Source organism: Mastigoproctus giganteus, chromosome 3 (genome assembly GCF_048544385.1).
Source record: "Mastigoproctus giganteus isolate SK-2022 chromosome 3, ASM4854438v1, whole genome shotgun sequence".
Lineage (NCBI taxonomy): Eukaryota > Metazoa > Arthropoda > Arachnida > Uropygi > Thelyphonidae > Mastigoproctus > Mastigoproctus giganteus.
Window position 1 is genome coordinate 188759143 of NC_143577.1, and position 17767 is coordinate 188776909.

The 17767-nt window shown below is 37.9% G+C and overlaps 1 protein-coding gene across 1 annotated transcript in view; it reads left to right on the forward strand.

The window, feature by feature from the left end:
* Positions 1 to 17767, forward strand: part of LOC150088490 (cytochrome P450 2J2-like) — a 71455-nt gene that overhangs the window by 11976 nt on the left and 41712 nt on the right. The window contains exons 4-8 of the mRNA XM_090370186.1: positions 4033 to 4322; positions 6317 to 6432; positions 8449 to 8704; positions 14501 to 14688; positions 17561 to 17715. Of these exons, the coding sequence (XP_090226312.1) occupies positions 4033 to 4322; positions 6317 to 6432; positions 8449 to 8704; positions 14501 to 14688; positions 17561 to 17715 (1005 nt within the window). The remainder of the gene's footprint in view (positions 1 to 4032; positions 4323 to 6316; positions 6433 to 8448; positions 8705 to 14500; positions 14689 to 17560; positions 17716 to 17767) is intronic.

Consider the following 17767-nt stretch of genomic DNA (forward strand, 5'->3'; position numbering starts at 1 on the left):
TAATAGGTGTTAACTCTGGAAAACAATGGTTTCAGTGGACCATGGTACTGTCGGGATATTTCTTTGATCGGTGACATCTGGAGAAGAGACGGGTAGTAAATACGGGACAAATGCTCGGGTGAGATTTGAGACTGGTGTCTGGCTGTCGGCGATGGCAGGTTTGGTAGATCTTGGGAAATAAATCTGCTAAGTTTAACCAGGGGTGACAAAAATGGTGGCGATCTTCAAAGGTACAGACAGCCTGAGAAATTTTACAAATTTCTAAAAATAAGAAGTTAGATCGAGCAATAAACAGACAGCTTGGGAAAAGATAACATGGACGAATTAGGACAGAGTGAAAGTTGATAAAATGAGAAAGATTGGTTAAGACTCAGAAGATGGGCGCACTTGACACATAGGGGCGATACGTAATTCAGTTGAACAAAAAGGAGTGAACAGGGGGAGAGACACACAGAACCCTGAGCTGAGTTTATGTGGGTGTTTATAGAAATGAGTTAGGGGGAGACAAATTTGAGATTCTGATCGGTGTTTGTAAAATTGATTTAGGGACACAGGACCCTGGGTTGAGTTTTATGTGGGTGTTTATGGAAATGAGTTAGGGTGAGACAAAGTAGAGATTCTTGTCGGTGTTTGGAAAAATGAGTTAAGAATGACAAAGTGGAGATTCTTGTCGGGGTTTGAGTAAGGAAGGACAGTTGAACTTATTCGTCGGTGTAAGTAATAATGAGTTAGTAACATGGACAGTTGAGTTTCTTGTCGTGTTAGAAAATATGGAGGGTAAGGAGAATAAGCCTGTCCGTCATTGGAAGGCAAGAGCAGTGGCCGTATGCTATAGTCTAATCCACATCAGCAGAAAGGCAAGGGTAGTGACCCGAATGCAAGGAGCGCTGTGAAATATTTCTTAATTTAATAAGAAGTTCTTAATAGGTGGACGGAGCAACGAGGGTGACATCCTATGAGCTCTCTCCTTGTGGATGAGCTTTAAAAAGTGGAGTGGAGAAGGAGGTAGTGAGAGATGCCCTGTGAGTTTTCTTTTTTGTAAATAAGTTTGAATAAGGTGGAGAAAGGACGCCAGACCCATGCAGCCAAGAGTTCTAATAAATTATCTGTAGCAGATTCAGGTGAACGCAGATGAAGGAGATCCTCAGAGAGCCAAAAATGGAAGTTTGAAACCTCCCCAGAAAGGAAAGAAAAAAGATAGAAGTAGGTGAGATAAATATAGTAGGTACTGTAAGTTAACGAGGACTGTTAGTGAAACAGTATAGTAATTAACTTAAAAAAAGGGTAGCACTAGAAGTAAAATGATAGATAAATTATCTCTGAAGTAAATTATATATACTGACAGAGTTATTAGGTTAAAAAAGGTTATTGTAAAATGCAAGAGAAACGAAGGATGAGTAATAGATTAAATTGTTGTTCAAATAATTATAATGTGTTAGAAGGGTAGTAAGGTTTATATGAGAAAATTTGAATACGTTTTAAGGATAGATAATTGAATTATGTTAGCTACTCTGAATATAGTGTTTGTATTGATGAAGAATTGTTGGTTTATCTGAAAGACTAATAACAAATAGAGACTTTAGGAAAGTTAAGATTGGTCTTCAGTGTATTGTAACAGAATGGCGAGAACACAGATTATAATGATGAAAGTAGCATATTGATTGTTAATAAATGAAACAGAATTCTATCTAGGAGTAAGCGAAATAGGTACAGTGAATGTATAAGTGTTAGAAGTTAGTCAAGGCAAGAAGAATGAATCAAATGTTTTCATATAAATTGTCAACTCAGATTAGCTAGTGTAGAGAAACAGGAATAAGATATCTTTGATTTAACTTTGTATGTCATATTACGATTTTTTATTCAATTGTATATTATGTTGTATAAATATGTGTAAATAAACTTTGTTGTCTATTAATTAGTGAGATTGTTATTCCTGAACACTCAGCCTTTCCGAAGGGAATTATATATAATTTAAAAGTTCCCTTGAATTTGGAATTCTCCAGTGAAGTAAAGTCAGATGTGTAAGTGGGGGGTATAAGGAAAAGAGGTCTATATAGTATATAAGGGAACTGAACAAATAAGAAATATTTAATAAAGAATCATTATTATTATTAATCAACAACACATATAACAAAGACTTTTCAATTCCCCCCCCCTCACAATTCAAGGACATCTAGAGACAGAGGAGTGCAAGTATGATATGTTGACACACACGTCACGTTTTCCCCTGGGTAGCGGACCGTTCATGAAATTACCAATAGCTGATTGCTTACTCTTCTGAAAATCCATCCTTGATTTGGAAAATTTGGCACATGAGCCGTGTGAAGGCGAACTTCTTGTAGGAGGTATGGTTGCCTGTTTTTCCTTAAAGGCCTTAGTCAGGAGGTCATTCCACCATTGTTTTGAGTGGGGACTAAGGATGCAAGTTTTGGACGTTGAATACCCTGGAATGAATTCCATCAATCTCGAAAGCAAGTAGCCTCATTGATATTAAGCTCATCCAGTATGTTCCATGGGTAAAGTTGGAAAAGGGTAGTAACTTTTCCAATGTTGATATATTTTGGATCGTATACTCTCCTGGCAGTGTTTGTAGTTTGTACTTGCGTACGTTCATCGTTAGGTGCCTGCAGTGATATCATCCTAACCGCTACGGGGAGAATGATGATTATATCTTCTGTTATCCGCGAATTTAGTCAAAAGACCAAAAACATCCACTTCCTGGCACAAAGCATCACTCTCAGGTCAGTGACATTTCCAAATTGTGACATATTTTTGTTTACACATATTTTCAGTGACATATTTTTGTTTACCATAGTCGTTAGGGGAAAATGTTTCGGGACCCATGATTGAGCTAATAACTCCTGTTTCTGATCTTCGATCTCAAAATCAAGAGAAGAAAACATTTTCATTTCCCTGCATTGAAAGGTTGCCGAGTCGGCTTCTCTTGTGTTTTTAAATTATTTCGTAACTTTTCGGCTGGACCACCATAAGCTTAACAATATAATGCAACTGGGCAGGGTTGATACCTGATGAGTTATCCTGCTCTACAAGTTAGTACTAGTATTCACCTATCCGTCCCCTCCATAGTTCTTCGTTGAATTTATTCAAACTATAAAATTCCACAAGGAATAGAAGTTTTTTCCAGCAATAAACCATCCATAGGCTGAAGGCGACTTTCCACATATCCATTCTGCAGATACCATTACACAATTTGAATTTATACCCCCTTATATGGGTAATTTCAGCAAGAGTGAGAATGCCACCAGCCATTCAAAGCCTTAAACACCTCAATAAGAACAATTGCATGCCTAGTCTTCGGAAGCTGCAAGTTGTTGAAGTGAAGCCCCTTTCTTGCTAAGCGCAACCTTTTTCTTTTCTCATCAGTCTCATTGCCCTTTTCTGTGTCCGTTCCAACAGATGTACAGTCTTCCTAATACGAGGCAGTTAAACCATATGCAGTACCCAATATGTATTCCCTGAGTGTAGTAATACAGATTTGGTATTACTCTGGGATTACTGCTATCCATACGCAGTACCTTGTATTTGTCAGTGGGAAACTTCAACTGCCATTTCTGAGTTCGTCTGCCTAATTTTTTAATATCTTGTTGCAGCAGCATAATTTCATTATCCACCCTGCCAACCTTTGTATCTCTGTAAACTTAGACCTTTAAGCATAATATACTTTCATCAGTATCATTAATAAATATGGAAAAAACAAATGGGTCCAACAATAAACGCTGGGGAATGCACTCAGTACAGTACAGTCTATCTTAATACTACGTATAATAAATATAGTATTTAGTTTTCATTAATTTTCGCCCATAATTAAGTAAAGTTTACGTATTGTCGATGGTTTTTTCTATATCTTTATTAATACTGAGTGCAGATTATATTAATACTATAATAAATATAGTATTTAGTTTTTTTTAACTTTCGCCCATATTTATGTAAAGTTTATATATTCTCGATGGTTTTTTCTATATCTTTCTGTTTTGGATGCGAAACTGATCTTTTTTTTTATTTGTATTGCAGGACGAAATCTGCGAGTTTATAAAAGGGATTGAAGCTCACAACGGAGCGCCTTTTGACCCGAAAGATGCCATTCTTTCTAGTACCGTCCACAATATCACTTCTTTGGTTTTCGGCAAACAGTTCACCAAAGAAAAATTAAAGTATATTAATGATATTTTCACAAAAGCAAACGAACACTTAGAAACGTTTGATTTGCCTACGTATTTTCCCTGGCTGTCGCCATTATTAAATTCAGTGCTAAGGTTTATGCCGATGGTAAAAGCATTTCGGGGATTCAATGAGTTTGCAGGGTAAGTATCAACTATGCAAGAACTGTTTATTTTTTATTTTTATTTCTTTAAGGCACAGGTATGTGAGACTAGAAATATGAATGCGGTAAATAATGCTACAGGAAATAGTGAAATCAGGATTTAAAAGATATTCTTATATCCGAAATAATCATAACCGTTGTGGTATGTACAGGGTTTATCTGTGTATCCTAGGCACATATTTGCCTATATTTCCTTAGAAATATAGGCAAACAGGTCATAATTTTGGATTATAATGTGTGTTATTTTTTAAATTATTATTAAAGTGTGATATAGGGCCCTTGGAAAATATTTTGCCTACGGTCCAAATACTCCAAAGATAGGCCCTAGGTATATATACTGCATTACCATTAATATCTGGACATATCTCCATGGATGGAGAAACAGGTCTTATGCATGCAATACGTCACAGAACCTGCTATAAATATGCACCCTGGGCTTCAAACAGACAATTGCAAAGGTGGGCATGCAAGATGACACGTTCAACAGAATTACCTCAATAGTTCAACAGAATTGATCACCTCAACAAATTCTAGACGCTAATTCATGTGGTGTAAGGAGCGTGAATCCTGGACTGTAGAGCAGTCGAAAGCAGTCCTATGGACAGACGAGTCAAGGTTCTCACTCTACCATTGTGATGGCCGTTCCTGGCGAATGCCAGGGGAACAATTCCTTCCTGATTGTGTCTTCACAACAAAGAAGTTTGGTGGAAGGAGTGTAATGGTTTGGCTTGGGCCCTATTAGTCGTCATCGACAAAATCATGGACCCTCACACCAATATCAGCCCGTTTTGCTGATATTGGTGTGAGAGTCTCGCATTTTTGTTGGCTCCAGATGAAATAAAGTATATAATCTGTTTAGGCTAAAACGGGACTCATCCGGAAACGGAACTGTAGCCCATATGTTTGGGCTCAAAATCACATGTTCATCGCACCACAGTCGACGATTTGTGATGTCGTTTTGGATTAATGGAATAAAAAGCACTAGCTTCCACGGGTAGTGTTCAATTGAATCAAGTCTTCTTAACGCACTCCGGTTGGAAATGTGTTTACTTTTTGATGCAGCAACCTGAAGTGACAGTTGATGACACGGCTGCCGTAGGGTTCTGTCTTGCTGTTAGAGCCAGATAGTGTTCTGTTCTGGTTGAAGTAGCCCTTGGAAGACCTTGAGCTTGGCCATCTTTCCTTGTAATGATTCCTGCCTCTTGAAACTGCTTCCATACTGCTTAGAAGACACTGAGTGACAGATTGAGACAACCTGCCAGTTTCGTCAGCGAGTGCCCGGCTTCAAGTCGTCCAGAGGCACGCCATCTTAAATCATCCTCTAAACGACGATGACTTGCCATCCTGAGTAGTCGAAGTGGGGTTATCCTCCTGAGCAAGCCTAGAAATGAGGATGATGTGATGTGGTGCAACTGTGTTATGTGGCAGATCGATTTCTATTGGACACTCGAAATTCGCAGGTCATGGTGTCTCTTATATCAAATATTCTCCGTTGGTGACACCGTTCAAATTAAAATATTCATGAAAATATTTTGTTCTGTTAATTTTGTCGAGTAGTGTATTGGACTGTCCCGGTTGTTCAGGCTTCCCGGATGATATCTAAGACGAATAAAGTATCCTTGGAAAATGGACGACGAATGTTGTGCATGCCTTGTAAATTGTAAAGTGAGTTTCTGCATAATAAGTGATTACAACGGTAAAATAATGCAGGTTGGTCAAAATTTAGTGAAATTGTAATTTCGCCTCTTCATTCAAATTTAATTACTTACGAATTCGCTCCTTAGCTAGTTCAAAAATAATGAAGAAAAAGTATTCTTATTTACTGTTAGTTTTATTTTAAATTTCTGTATATTTGAATTGTATTGATAACGCATTATTAGTTTTAGAGGAAAGAAAATAATTTGTGAGATGATTCAATTTTCAGAGCGTGATATGTATTTCTTAGCAGCTATATTTTATTTTCTCTTTTAATAGGAGGGAAGCCGAACCCATTAAAAAGAAAACCGATCCAGATAACGTCGTGAGTTATATCGAGGCATTTGTGGTAGAAATGAAAAAACGAGAAAATGAATTAAACAGTTCGTTCAATGGTAATTATCGCTCTCAAAAAATAATAATAAAATCGGATTTTGAAACTGCGGTGTACAAATAAATGCAAAACATCTTTGTGTTAGTTTATTTCTTTTAGGCGCATCATCAACATAGGCCATATTGCTCCTTATATATTATGTCTATTATATGCTATCTTCCGTTGAGGCCAACTGACATAGCCACCAAACGAAAAGATCCATAGAAATTCCTCAAGTAATCGCCGGGTTCGTTGTCGGTCTTTTCCTCAGAGTGTTAAGAAGATGGCGATTTTACCAACTGTCCTTTTCGCTAGGGTATTTGATTTAAAATTAAAAAAAAATTAAAATAATAAAAATAACCGAAAAATTAAATATTTTCACTTGTACTACAATTAAAATTTGTTACCAGAGACTTCTCCTTTAATCGAAGTGCAAATATCATTGCCAGTCAAGCAGATGAAGTGATTGCATCACACATTGGCATTGTGAAGAGTGACAGCATCGCACATTACCATTGTGAAGGGAATGAGAGCATCACGCATTGGCATGTGATGGAAAGAAAAGAAGTGATAACCTTTCAGGATGTGATGGGAAGAAAACAAGTGGTAGCCTACAGAAGTTGACTTCTCTTAATGTAAGGATCATGGAATCTCTGTGGAAGGGTGCAGTGCAGAGCCATCTCTTTGGGGACAATGTTATTAATGGATCGCAGCACGGGTTCTCAAAGGAGACGACTTCTCTGACCAGTTTTGTTAATTTTTATGTTGAGATCATATTAGAAACGAATACAAGAAGCAGCTTTTATATTATTTACCTTGATTCAGCAAAGCTATTAATACAGCTCCTCATGAAAGGCCATTGTAAGAAAGGCATAAAGTTGATTTTTGCGAAGATTCTTCATCGGGGCAGGAGCTGACTAAAAGAGGAAAGACAAAGAGTAGCCTAATCCTAAGTGACTATTCTTCAGAATGAGCATAGAAAATGGCATCTCTCAAGGAACAGGGCTGGGACCCTCCTCCTGCTTATAACCTCCTTTAAAGAGTTGATGAGAGAGTACAGGCGAAGCTCTCAAAGTTTGCTGATGATCTGAATGCTGAAAGGTTATTAATTATAACCAGGTCATTTTGCATCAAAATGAATAAGATCCGTTACAAATATGGTCAGAAATATGTCAGCTAAAGTTTATTGCTTCTAACTGGAAAATGTTGACCCTGGGAACACAAATCAAGGATTTAATTCTAAGTTGTGTATGAGGATTGAAAGTTATTCGGGGATAAAAGACTTAATGATAACTGAAATGCGACATTTACGGTGATGCAAAATGGCGAGACCAGCATAGCATCGTGTCCTCTCTATGAGTTTTAGTACTTCTTCTAAAAATTGTTCAAAGAAGAGCGACCAGATCGGAATAGGGGTATAATTAAGATATTGTTCCTCCCATGAGGCTTAGAAAGTGCACACTGCAAAGGTCCGCAACTTGACACGCTGCGGTTGGGAGTTCGAAACTTAAGTATGTAAAGAGCTGATGGGATCAGAAAAATGAATGGAAAAGATGAATCTTCAATGGCAGGGCAACCAAGAGTCAGCAGACACAAATATAAAATCCTATGGAGTAACAGAAGGCTGGATTTCATCCCACTAACCATCGAGCAACTTGCTGTAGATCATTGGAAATGAATTACTTATTAACGTGGCCCGGGGAGCATAATTCGATAAAATTCAAAGAAGAATTGGTCGGTCAATATTTGAATCCCTCTACCACTTAGTCTTTCTAATTCTAAAACTATTGTTAAAATTGATAAAAATCTGAGATATTGAAAACACTTTCCATTTTTTTAATTTTTAATTTATTTTCATTTCTTTTTACTTGATTTCATTTTTTAATTTATTTTCGGAATTATTACTAATCATATATATAGATAAACCTGAACAGAGTTCTGAAAATGGTTTGCACCATTTTCAAAATTTTGAATAATTTCAAGTTTTTGTTTAATTTAAAGTGCAACTGGTTTGCGTTTACCCATTATTTTTACGTAGAAAGGATGCTCACCGGAAACATAGCAGCAATATTTGGAGCTGGAAGCGATACTACTGCAGTAACACTTTCGTGGAGTTTTCTGATAATGGTGACATATCCCGATGTACAGCGACGTGTCCAAGATGAAATAGATGAAATCATAGGGAGGGAAAGGATGCCATCATGGGAGGATCGCCTTCAACTTCCCTACACTCAAGCAACATTACTAGAAATATCGAGATGGCAGACAATCGTTCCAATCAATTTACAAAGGATGTAAGTATGCAGTATTTATAACAATTTAAAAATTGATTAAGGGTTAGAAGTGTTCCTATTTACAAACTGTTTCTGATTGTAGATAAACTACATTTTGTTCATTCAGTTGTGCTTTTTCGTGCTTATTTTCTTGAATTTTTTTAATTAGTGTACCAGGATCAGTATGGTACATTTTCCGAACAGATGACTTCCACCTTCATATAGATTAACTATAAAATCTCGTACGTGAGGATTAGCACACTCAGTCCTTATATACCACATTGCTGGTAATATTTTAAAATTCTGTTTAGGATCTATGGCAAACAAAAAAAATGTTAGTTTTCATGTAACATGACGAAGGAATTCAGTGGTGTGAAAGCACCCATCTGTAGACAATTAGTGGTAGACGAACGCAGAAGAATGGAGCACTAAGAGAAAGAAATGATGCAGAAAGTTATTGGTCCAAGAACGAGCCAGCAGGAATTTGAACAGAATTCAGTGTCAGAATATAAGCCAACCCATGGAGTTTAGCAAATTACCAAAAAACTTTATTTAAAATTGGAACTGTTTAATAGTTAAAAGAGTTTTTTCGGTATTATGAGATATGTGAATTCAAATCATTTCAGAGTTATTTTCAAAAGACCATATTTTTAATAAATTCATTTTGCAACCTTCATGAAAGAGCAAGGAAATTACGTAAAAGACAAAAAAGCCTGCATGTTAAAATTCGATCAAACCCCAAAGACCTTCTGAGATAAATAAACATTCTCAGACTCAGTCTGCATTATACTCAAAAAGGGATTCATTAATAAAATTGCAGTTACAGTGATATGATCTTAATCTTAAAGGATATGGTAACGCTTCTTGACATTTTCTCTCATCAGTTATATTCAGGTTACTAGCAACATTCAATCAAGCTTTGTATACGCTGTCTTTAATTTTCAACCCTCCTATACCACGTTCCTACTTTAGTGGCCACCCAACAAACCTTTCATTAGAGGAATAACAACCAATGGTTGATCTACAAGCATAATCTCCAGATGTGTATTGGCTTTCTACTGAAAATATATGGAAGCTGGCAACGTTTGGCCACAATAACCATACTCCTTCTAATACGTTTCACCAATTAATTGTGGTAAAGAACAAATATTTTTCACTTCTGTAACACCATATCTATTGTCAATATTGTATACAAAAAGGAAATTTTGTTAGTGCCCTCATCTTCAAGCATTGAATTTCAAGGTTTGTTATGTTCATATTTATTCCGTTGAGCCAAAGCGTTATGACCACCTACCTAATATGATGTTGGTCCTCCGCATGCAGCCAAAACAGCGGCAAGGCATGGACTCTACAAGATTTCTAAATGTGTCTTGTGGTATCAGGTACCAAAACGTAACCGGCAGATCCTTTAACTCCTGTGAGGTCCGTGCTTGACACGCCGCAGATCGGAATTGCTGTTCCAACACAAACCGCAGATGCTCGATGGGATTGATGTTTGGGGAATACGGAGGCCAGGACAATACCTGGAATTCTTCCTCATGTTCCGAAAACCAATCTCAAACAATCCGGGAGGTGTGGTGTGGTGCATTATCCTGCCAAAAGACGGCAACGCCAGAGGGGAAGACCGTTGCCATGAAAGGGTGTACCTGGTCAGCAATGATGTTTAGGTAAGTACAGGTATACGTATGTTGAGGGTCAGACGGCTCCGGGGATTTCGCTCATTTCCGCGTATGTTTTATGTATCGAGTGACAGTACCCTGATGTTTAGGTAAATATAAGTGTAAGTGTATTTTTATAGTGTTTAACAGTATGCTGTAAATGCCAGAGATTTAAAAGTGTGTGGATCGTTTAGTGTCGTGCACCGTAGTTCCTCTGGTTGTTTAGCCGCTGGACCCCAACGTTGCCCCACTTACGCCTCGTGGAAGCAGACCAGGAACCCAGTAGCTTATGTATACTCTGGCAGGTGCTGCCACCTAATTTCCTGAGATTTCGGTGGCTAGGGCTTTAAAAAAAAAAAAAAAAAAACCTCGATAATGATGAGCTCTGGAATTGGCAAAGCCAAATGAGGTTTATGCGGTTTAATTTGGAAGAAATAAGTCTTTGCAGTTGGTGTGGGGTATACGCTGGCGTATTAGGCAAAGTCGGAGGGAAGACTAAAAACTGGGGGGTAAGCCAGAAGTATGGGGACAATAGAGAAGGCGACCCCGGATGTTCAGTGAGGCAGACCCTGCCCCACCAGGAGAAGGATAATGGTTGGCAGGGGAGGGAAGGAGACAGGACTGCTTCCTCCCTCCCACAGTCTGCGCGTTATCACAGTGGTATCGTCACCGTCCTCCCCACACGAGTTTGAAAAGGCCCAGGTTCGAATCCCGTCGATGACACGAAGAACGTTAGTTGGCTTTTTTCATTCTGTGGCTGAGTTAGTCAGTCTCAGGCGTAGATAGCAAAGTTCCTTCCCCAGACGCTGGGTTTTTTCGTCCAGCAAACAGGCAAATCGACCAGAGAACACACGCAATTTACATTTACAGACAAAACAAATATGGGTAGGTGTAATCCTTTACAGGAAACCCTAATATCATAATTGTTTTTCTCCCTCCCGCCGAGGAAAAGGAAGAAAATGGTACCAGCTAAAGGTGTCCAGTATACATCGCCATCAGGATTTGGCAGTAGAGAGCGCGTTGTCACTGTTCGTAAAGAGTCCAATTTGGGTATCTGGTCCGATTTGGCGTCATTCATGTGGCAGAGGTTCCGTCCGAGATAGGTTAATGATCAGGACAGTCTTCAAGTGGGTGGTAGGTACCAATCGTTTTCGATGGCAGAATACATTCCAATTCCCAGATCTATTACGTTCTGGGTAAGGTTTTTTGCCTCTGGAATAAGTCCTTTGTAAAGGTAGTGAAAGCTGTATATTCTTCAGCAGTGTCAAGCAGTTTGTTGCTCCATATTCATGAGGATGTAGTGAATTCTCGTTATAAGAGAACGCCTATGGTAGTCGTAAAGTCAAAGTGGCAGAGGTGATGCTCCCAGCCTCTGGGGAGCCACAATGGCAGTTTGGGTTTTCCACAATCCTAAACTCGGTCAATTTAGTTGGTGTCGGAAGCCACGTTAAGTGCAATGCGCCTAATGTAGCATCCAGCTCTTTCTTGGCCTCCCTGTGTTTCGGAAGAGGCAAATTAAAATCTCCCGCTATTATTGTGTTAGAGTTCGTTTCTTGTCTCCTTTGCGTGCTCAGGTAGGAGTTATATGATGAATAACTGTATTTTCACGTGCTCTTTTGAAAAGGTAACGCAAATCCCTTCAAAATTACATGAATTGGTTATTCGTTCTCTTATAGGCTGATATTTATTTTTATAGCAAATTATAACTCCCCCTCCTCGTCTAGCTATTCTTCCGGTTCCCATATATTTGTATGGGAACCGGAAGAACTGCGGTTCCCATATATTTGTATGGGAACCGAGGTTAGCCGATCTAACTGTTTTCCATTTCCCAACAAGGTTTCGATTAGGCAAATGAAATCCAGGTCCTCGCACATCATCGTCGTTTGTAAGGTGTGGAGCTTATTTGAGATGCTCCTCACGTTTTGTGCAAAGAAGTGAATATGATGTTCTGAATCTCCAGGTGGGGGTAGTTTTTTTGATTGCTATTGAGCCCGATTTCTTGCCTCATTGTTAACCAGTGGTCTGGCCTATCTGTCTCTGTAGGGCTAGACTAAGGTATCTACAGGTCAGGCGCTTACGTATGGGAATTGAAAGTAGGCAATGGGGTGACCCACCAGCAGAAGACGGTAGCCTACCACCCATGTGGTGGGAAAGAGGTGGCGGAATTGAGAGAACAATGGTAGGAATGACGGATCACGGGGAAAGGGTCCCAACCCTATGATGGAGTTCGTTTTTGGATACTATCCTACACTGACCAGGGATCAAGCCCTACTGACCAATGTCAGAATCCCACACCACGCCGGCTAGGTAACCACGGAGTCTGCTTGGATGAACATGGGGCCATAAATGGTCCTCCTGTCCACCAGTCAATCCAGGAAGGAGGGGTAGGAGAGACACATTTATTATTATTTTATGCTTTTTCTTAAGTTTTATGTTATATTATTATTATTATTATTATTCTTTTCTTTTCTGTTAAATAATATGTTTTTTTTTATGCATCCATCCTCTTTCTCACACCTGCGGGGAATGCAATGGGCAGAAGTGTATTAAAGATAATGTCACTTTAGGATTAGCCTCAATAAAATAAATTTATTTAAATTTAAAAACAGCTAAATTAAGAATTAGTATTAATACAACTTAAGAAGAATTAAATTTTTGTGTGCTTTCTCACTCACAACCATGCTTCCATTCATTCTTTGAAGCATTCTTTTCACTTATTCAACTCAATTCAATTTTCGCTTAAATGCGTCCTCTGGCACCACAACTTACTATTCCTGTTCAGTCGGCCGGCAGTCAGGGCTGGCATGTCTTGCATGCCAGGAAAGTATGCAGTGGGTGCATTGATGGTGTTAGTAACTAAGTTCATTTGTGTTAGTGTATATTGCTGTTCAGAACAGTGAGAATTCCACCTTCATTCATTTTACTAATCCCTATCAGAGCCTTATAAACTAAATCAGGTCACCTATGACATGCTTGGTTGCCAAGCTCTGTAGTCCACATAATCGGTGTCTTTCTTCATGTCTTTCGACAGAAGAATGCTGTCATTCTTCTGTCGATTTCATCATTTGAGTTGCCCGTCTTTTTGGAACCATTAAAGAAGCTCAATGTCTTTTTTCTGATTAGGTCTCCATAATTTAAGACACATTCCAAATGTAGCCTTACAATTGCCTTGTACAGTGGGATTATAACTTCCCCATCTCTACAGGATAGTGTTCGATAAATCACTGACAGGCCACCATGAACTGTATGGGCTGCCTGTTTTCACTGTTCAGAAAACTTCATATCTGCTGGTATTCTAACTGCTTAATTCCTTTCCTCATCCACTGTTTTTAATTCAACCCCACCAAGTGTTTATATTGATTTCTGGTTTGCTATTCCCCAAGACCTTGCATTTAGCAGTATTAAAACATAGCTGCCACTTCTCCGACTATCTTTAAAGTCTGTTCAAGTGATTCTGAAGAAGCGGTCCAATGAACTCATCTTTAGCGACTCTGAAAATCATATTAAATGGATCACTTCAAAAATTAATAATTAAATACATGAAAATTCCGATCCCTGTCTAAATTTTAGGGAAGTTATAACTTACCTAGTTTTTTTAATAGTACAGTGTTTTCTCTACTTTTTAATCGTTCGTAGAGGCTTCGGTCCGAATCCCGTCGATGACTGGAGCAATTTCTAAAGGTATCTAAATTCGGGGCTGCTTTGTTTCCCCCCCGTAGGCTTCTGGAATATTCAGCCTGCACGAAATGCAATCAACCGGCTAAAGTACATTTCTATAGACATAGAATGGAAATGAATACAGATATAAAATGGAAATTAAGTGAATTGCCTTAGCTACGACCCTTAAATAGGGTCACAACTAAGATAATTCATTGTTACATATTTCTGTAATTTATTTTGGATAATCTCTCTCAGTAGATTAAACCTTAACGTGAAGACAGCAATTTTCATGAAATTAAAATTAAATGACATTTCTAATATTTAATTAGTAGGGATATTTATTGTGCAGTTATAAACACAATATATTATTCAACATTATTTTATTTTATAATAGATAATTTTATACATTATATCATGATTTACTTTCATAAAAGCTGTAGAATTATAACTGTTGTGATTAAATACTTTCACTGTATTCGCTTGTATTATGCATTTACAGAGCAGGTGAAGATTCTACTATCGGAGACTATGACATACCTAAAGGAACGATGATTCTTGCCAACTTTTGGGCTGTGCATCGTGACCCTAAGTACTGGAAGAACCCAGAAAGTTTCATTCCAGAAAGGTTTTTATCTTCAGATGGAAAATCCGTCACAAAACCAGAATATCTTATTCCTTTTTCGATGGGTAAGTCAAAGAGTCACATTCAACCTATTTCAGTAAAATATGCCTTTCTCAAAGGGGTGTTCCTCAGTGATTTCCATTTTTTGTTATATATTCAGTAAATTTCCCCTACACTAGGTAGCTTAGAGTCAAAGGGGTTTCCAAAAATGACACGAGGAACACTGGGACTTTCATCTCACAAAACTGTTCTCAATTAGTGAAGTAACTTGAACAGAGGATTGGACAGATCAACAGGAATTTATTGATTCAGCCACCCAGGACAGATGCTCGATAGGTTACTTGTGGTCCTAATAACCATTTTTTCACAAATTTATCGCGGTATGAAACTCAGATCTCCTCCTTTTTCGAATTCAGCTGTTCTTCCTTAGTTCGAATATTCGTCCCTTTGTGCTAGCGTCAGTTAACACCATGAAAAGTATTCACTCTTTTGGAACATAAGTTTATGAAGTTCTCAAAGTTTCATATCTTGAAAACACAACATGTTATAGACAAATTGAATACACGATTTTATAGATATAGTTATATATTCCACTTTTTACGTTGAATTTCTATGTTCCCAAAAAATAATAAAACAGTTTCACAAAATGTTGAACAAAATGTATTTTGTGAAACTGTTGTGAACAAAATGTTCACAACAGTTTCACAAAAATTTGAAGCTATTCTTTGCTAGTTGAACAAAATATAAATGTAAATAGCAGTTAAATTCAACAAAGTACTAAAAGAGATAATTACAGTAAAATAATATACAATCAGTGATAATTGAATTAAGACCACTTACCTAACACAGTGTTTGCCCTCCGTTTGCACGGATAACAGCCGATATTATCCTCAGCATTGAATATATTAGATATCCCAAAACGTCCGGAGGGATCTGCAACCATGCTGCCATCAAGGATTGCACAGTGTCAGAAAAAATGACGGATGTGTGGTCATACGTCTCACTTCCCGTACCAAAACATCTTCAGGTGTCCAATTGGATTGAGGTCTGCCGAATTTACAGTCCAATCAAGATGGGTGATATCTTCACTGGTTCTCGAACCACTCGTGTACAGAGTGGGCCCGATGACACGGCACATTATCTTCCTGGAAGATCTCATTTCAGTCCTGAAAATATGCAGCTGTGCAGAGTGTACATGGCCTACAAAGAGCTGCCCACATTTACTTTTCATTTATTTACACACTCAAAAAATATATACAGTATCAAGATTTATGTACATCGAATTATATACAAGATTATTTCCATATATTTAAATGCTCTCTGTTAATTCAATGATCACTGATTGTATACTGGACCTATGGTGAGTATTGTCCTGGAAGACCTCACCAGTGTATCGTTGGTCAATACCCACCATAGGTCCCAGTTCATCCCAGCAAATCATATCCCATATTAAGCATCCACCGCCACCTCCCTGGATAGTTTTTCCCATGTATCTGGATCCATGGTGTCCGTCTTACGTCTGATTGTGCCGTTCATCGTCATTTCGGATATTTTTCTTGCATCCCAAAATTGGAATGCTAAGTCAACTGTCGTAGAGTGACCTTCCATTGAGGCAGTACCTACAAACTCACTCCGCTCTTTACTCACCTCGAATTCGTTTTCTGTACAGTTCTCTCGGACGGAGGTGATTTGATCCATTTGACACCATTCTTCGAATAACTTCGAACATTAGTCACCGCGTGATGTGAGCAACCGAAAAGATATGCCGTTTTTGAAATGAAGCATCTGACCCAAGAGCCCCCACAACTCCGTGATATCATTACTACGTTACATAGCTGCAACTTTACCACTTTGACTTCCACAAAGAAATGACATTGCCACTCCACTAGGGTACGAAGCCGTTAGCCTTTTATACAGCATAGTCGTTTATGGTCATAATTCAGTAATTACTGAGTGTATCTGAGCATCAAGTATAGCGATAAATTTTGTATACTGTATATGCTATGCTATGACGTAACTGTGGTATAAAATTATTATACATGAGATATTCATAAAGGAAATAGTTGAATTAAGTGAAAGCATACATTGTTGTGGAACATTCTGAAAGTATAAATATTTGAAAAAGCGTTTTCATTCATTACCCTTGAGCTGGTCTCCTTTCAACTCATACGTTAAAAACTTGGTTGGGGGTTGTCCTGATTCAGTTCTTCCCAGTTTTGTTAATTATGGATGGACTCAAGTGTAAACATTTCTTCAGGTACATTTGGATATTTCTGACGAGACGCTAACCATTTTATTATCATTATCCATCCATCATTACCATTTGGATGATATTTTTGTAATTTTCGAAAATAGCAGGTTCTGTTGGTCAGGTAAACCTGAGAATGAATTATTTCAAACTTGTACATATAATTTTCTAACTTAAGGGTGTCGGGTACGTGACAATCTCGCTGTTATACTTTACTAAAAGTTTAAATTTGTTGTCAGTTATTCTTAGCATTGATCATTCCTCCCTTCAGTCCTGGAAGAAATTCCTGTATGTAGTCCACACAGGAAACTCTCAATGGAATGAATACTGGGCAGCATTAAGAAAGAAAATAGTTTGAAAATGAATATTTTATAATAAAATTTAACCGAATCATTCAAAGTGTAGTTGGCATCACAAAAGCATGTCCAAGACAATGGAGTCAAATACCAAACACAAATAGGATGTCGCCATTGTAGTAGGAGTCCTGATAGATTTATACATGGTCAGCAACCCACCGCCGTTGGCCTTTGCAATTACAGATATCAGAGGTAGTCAATCGTGACACCCTCTTCAGGGCTCACCGGCCTAAATAATCCAATCGAAATCCGCAACTTAGGAATATAAAAATAAATTTAATTTTGTAATTTGTTTTATTTATTAATTATTTTTTATTTATTTTTAATTTTCAGGTAAAAGGTCTTGTCCTGGTGAAAAAATGGGGCTTGTTTCAGTTTTTCTTTATTTTGCCACAATTCTACAACAATTTGATATAAAGTTACCAGATGGCGTAGTTGCTGATTTAAATGGAGTTCTTGCCATCAGCTTGCAGCCTACCTTCCAGAAAGTGTGCCTCACAAAAAGAAAATGAAAACAACGCATGAAAAATTAATAATAAT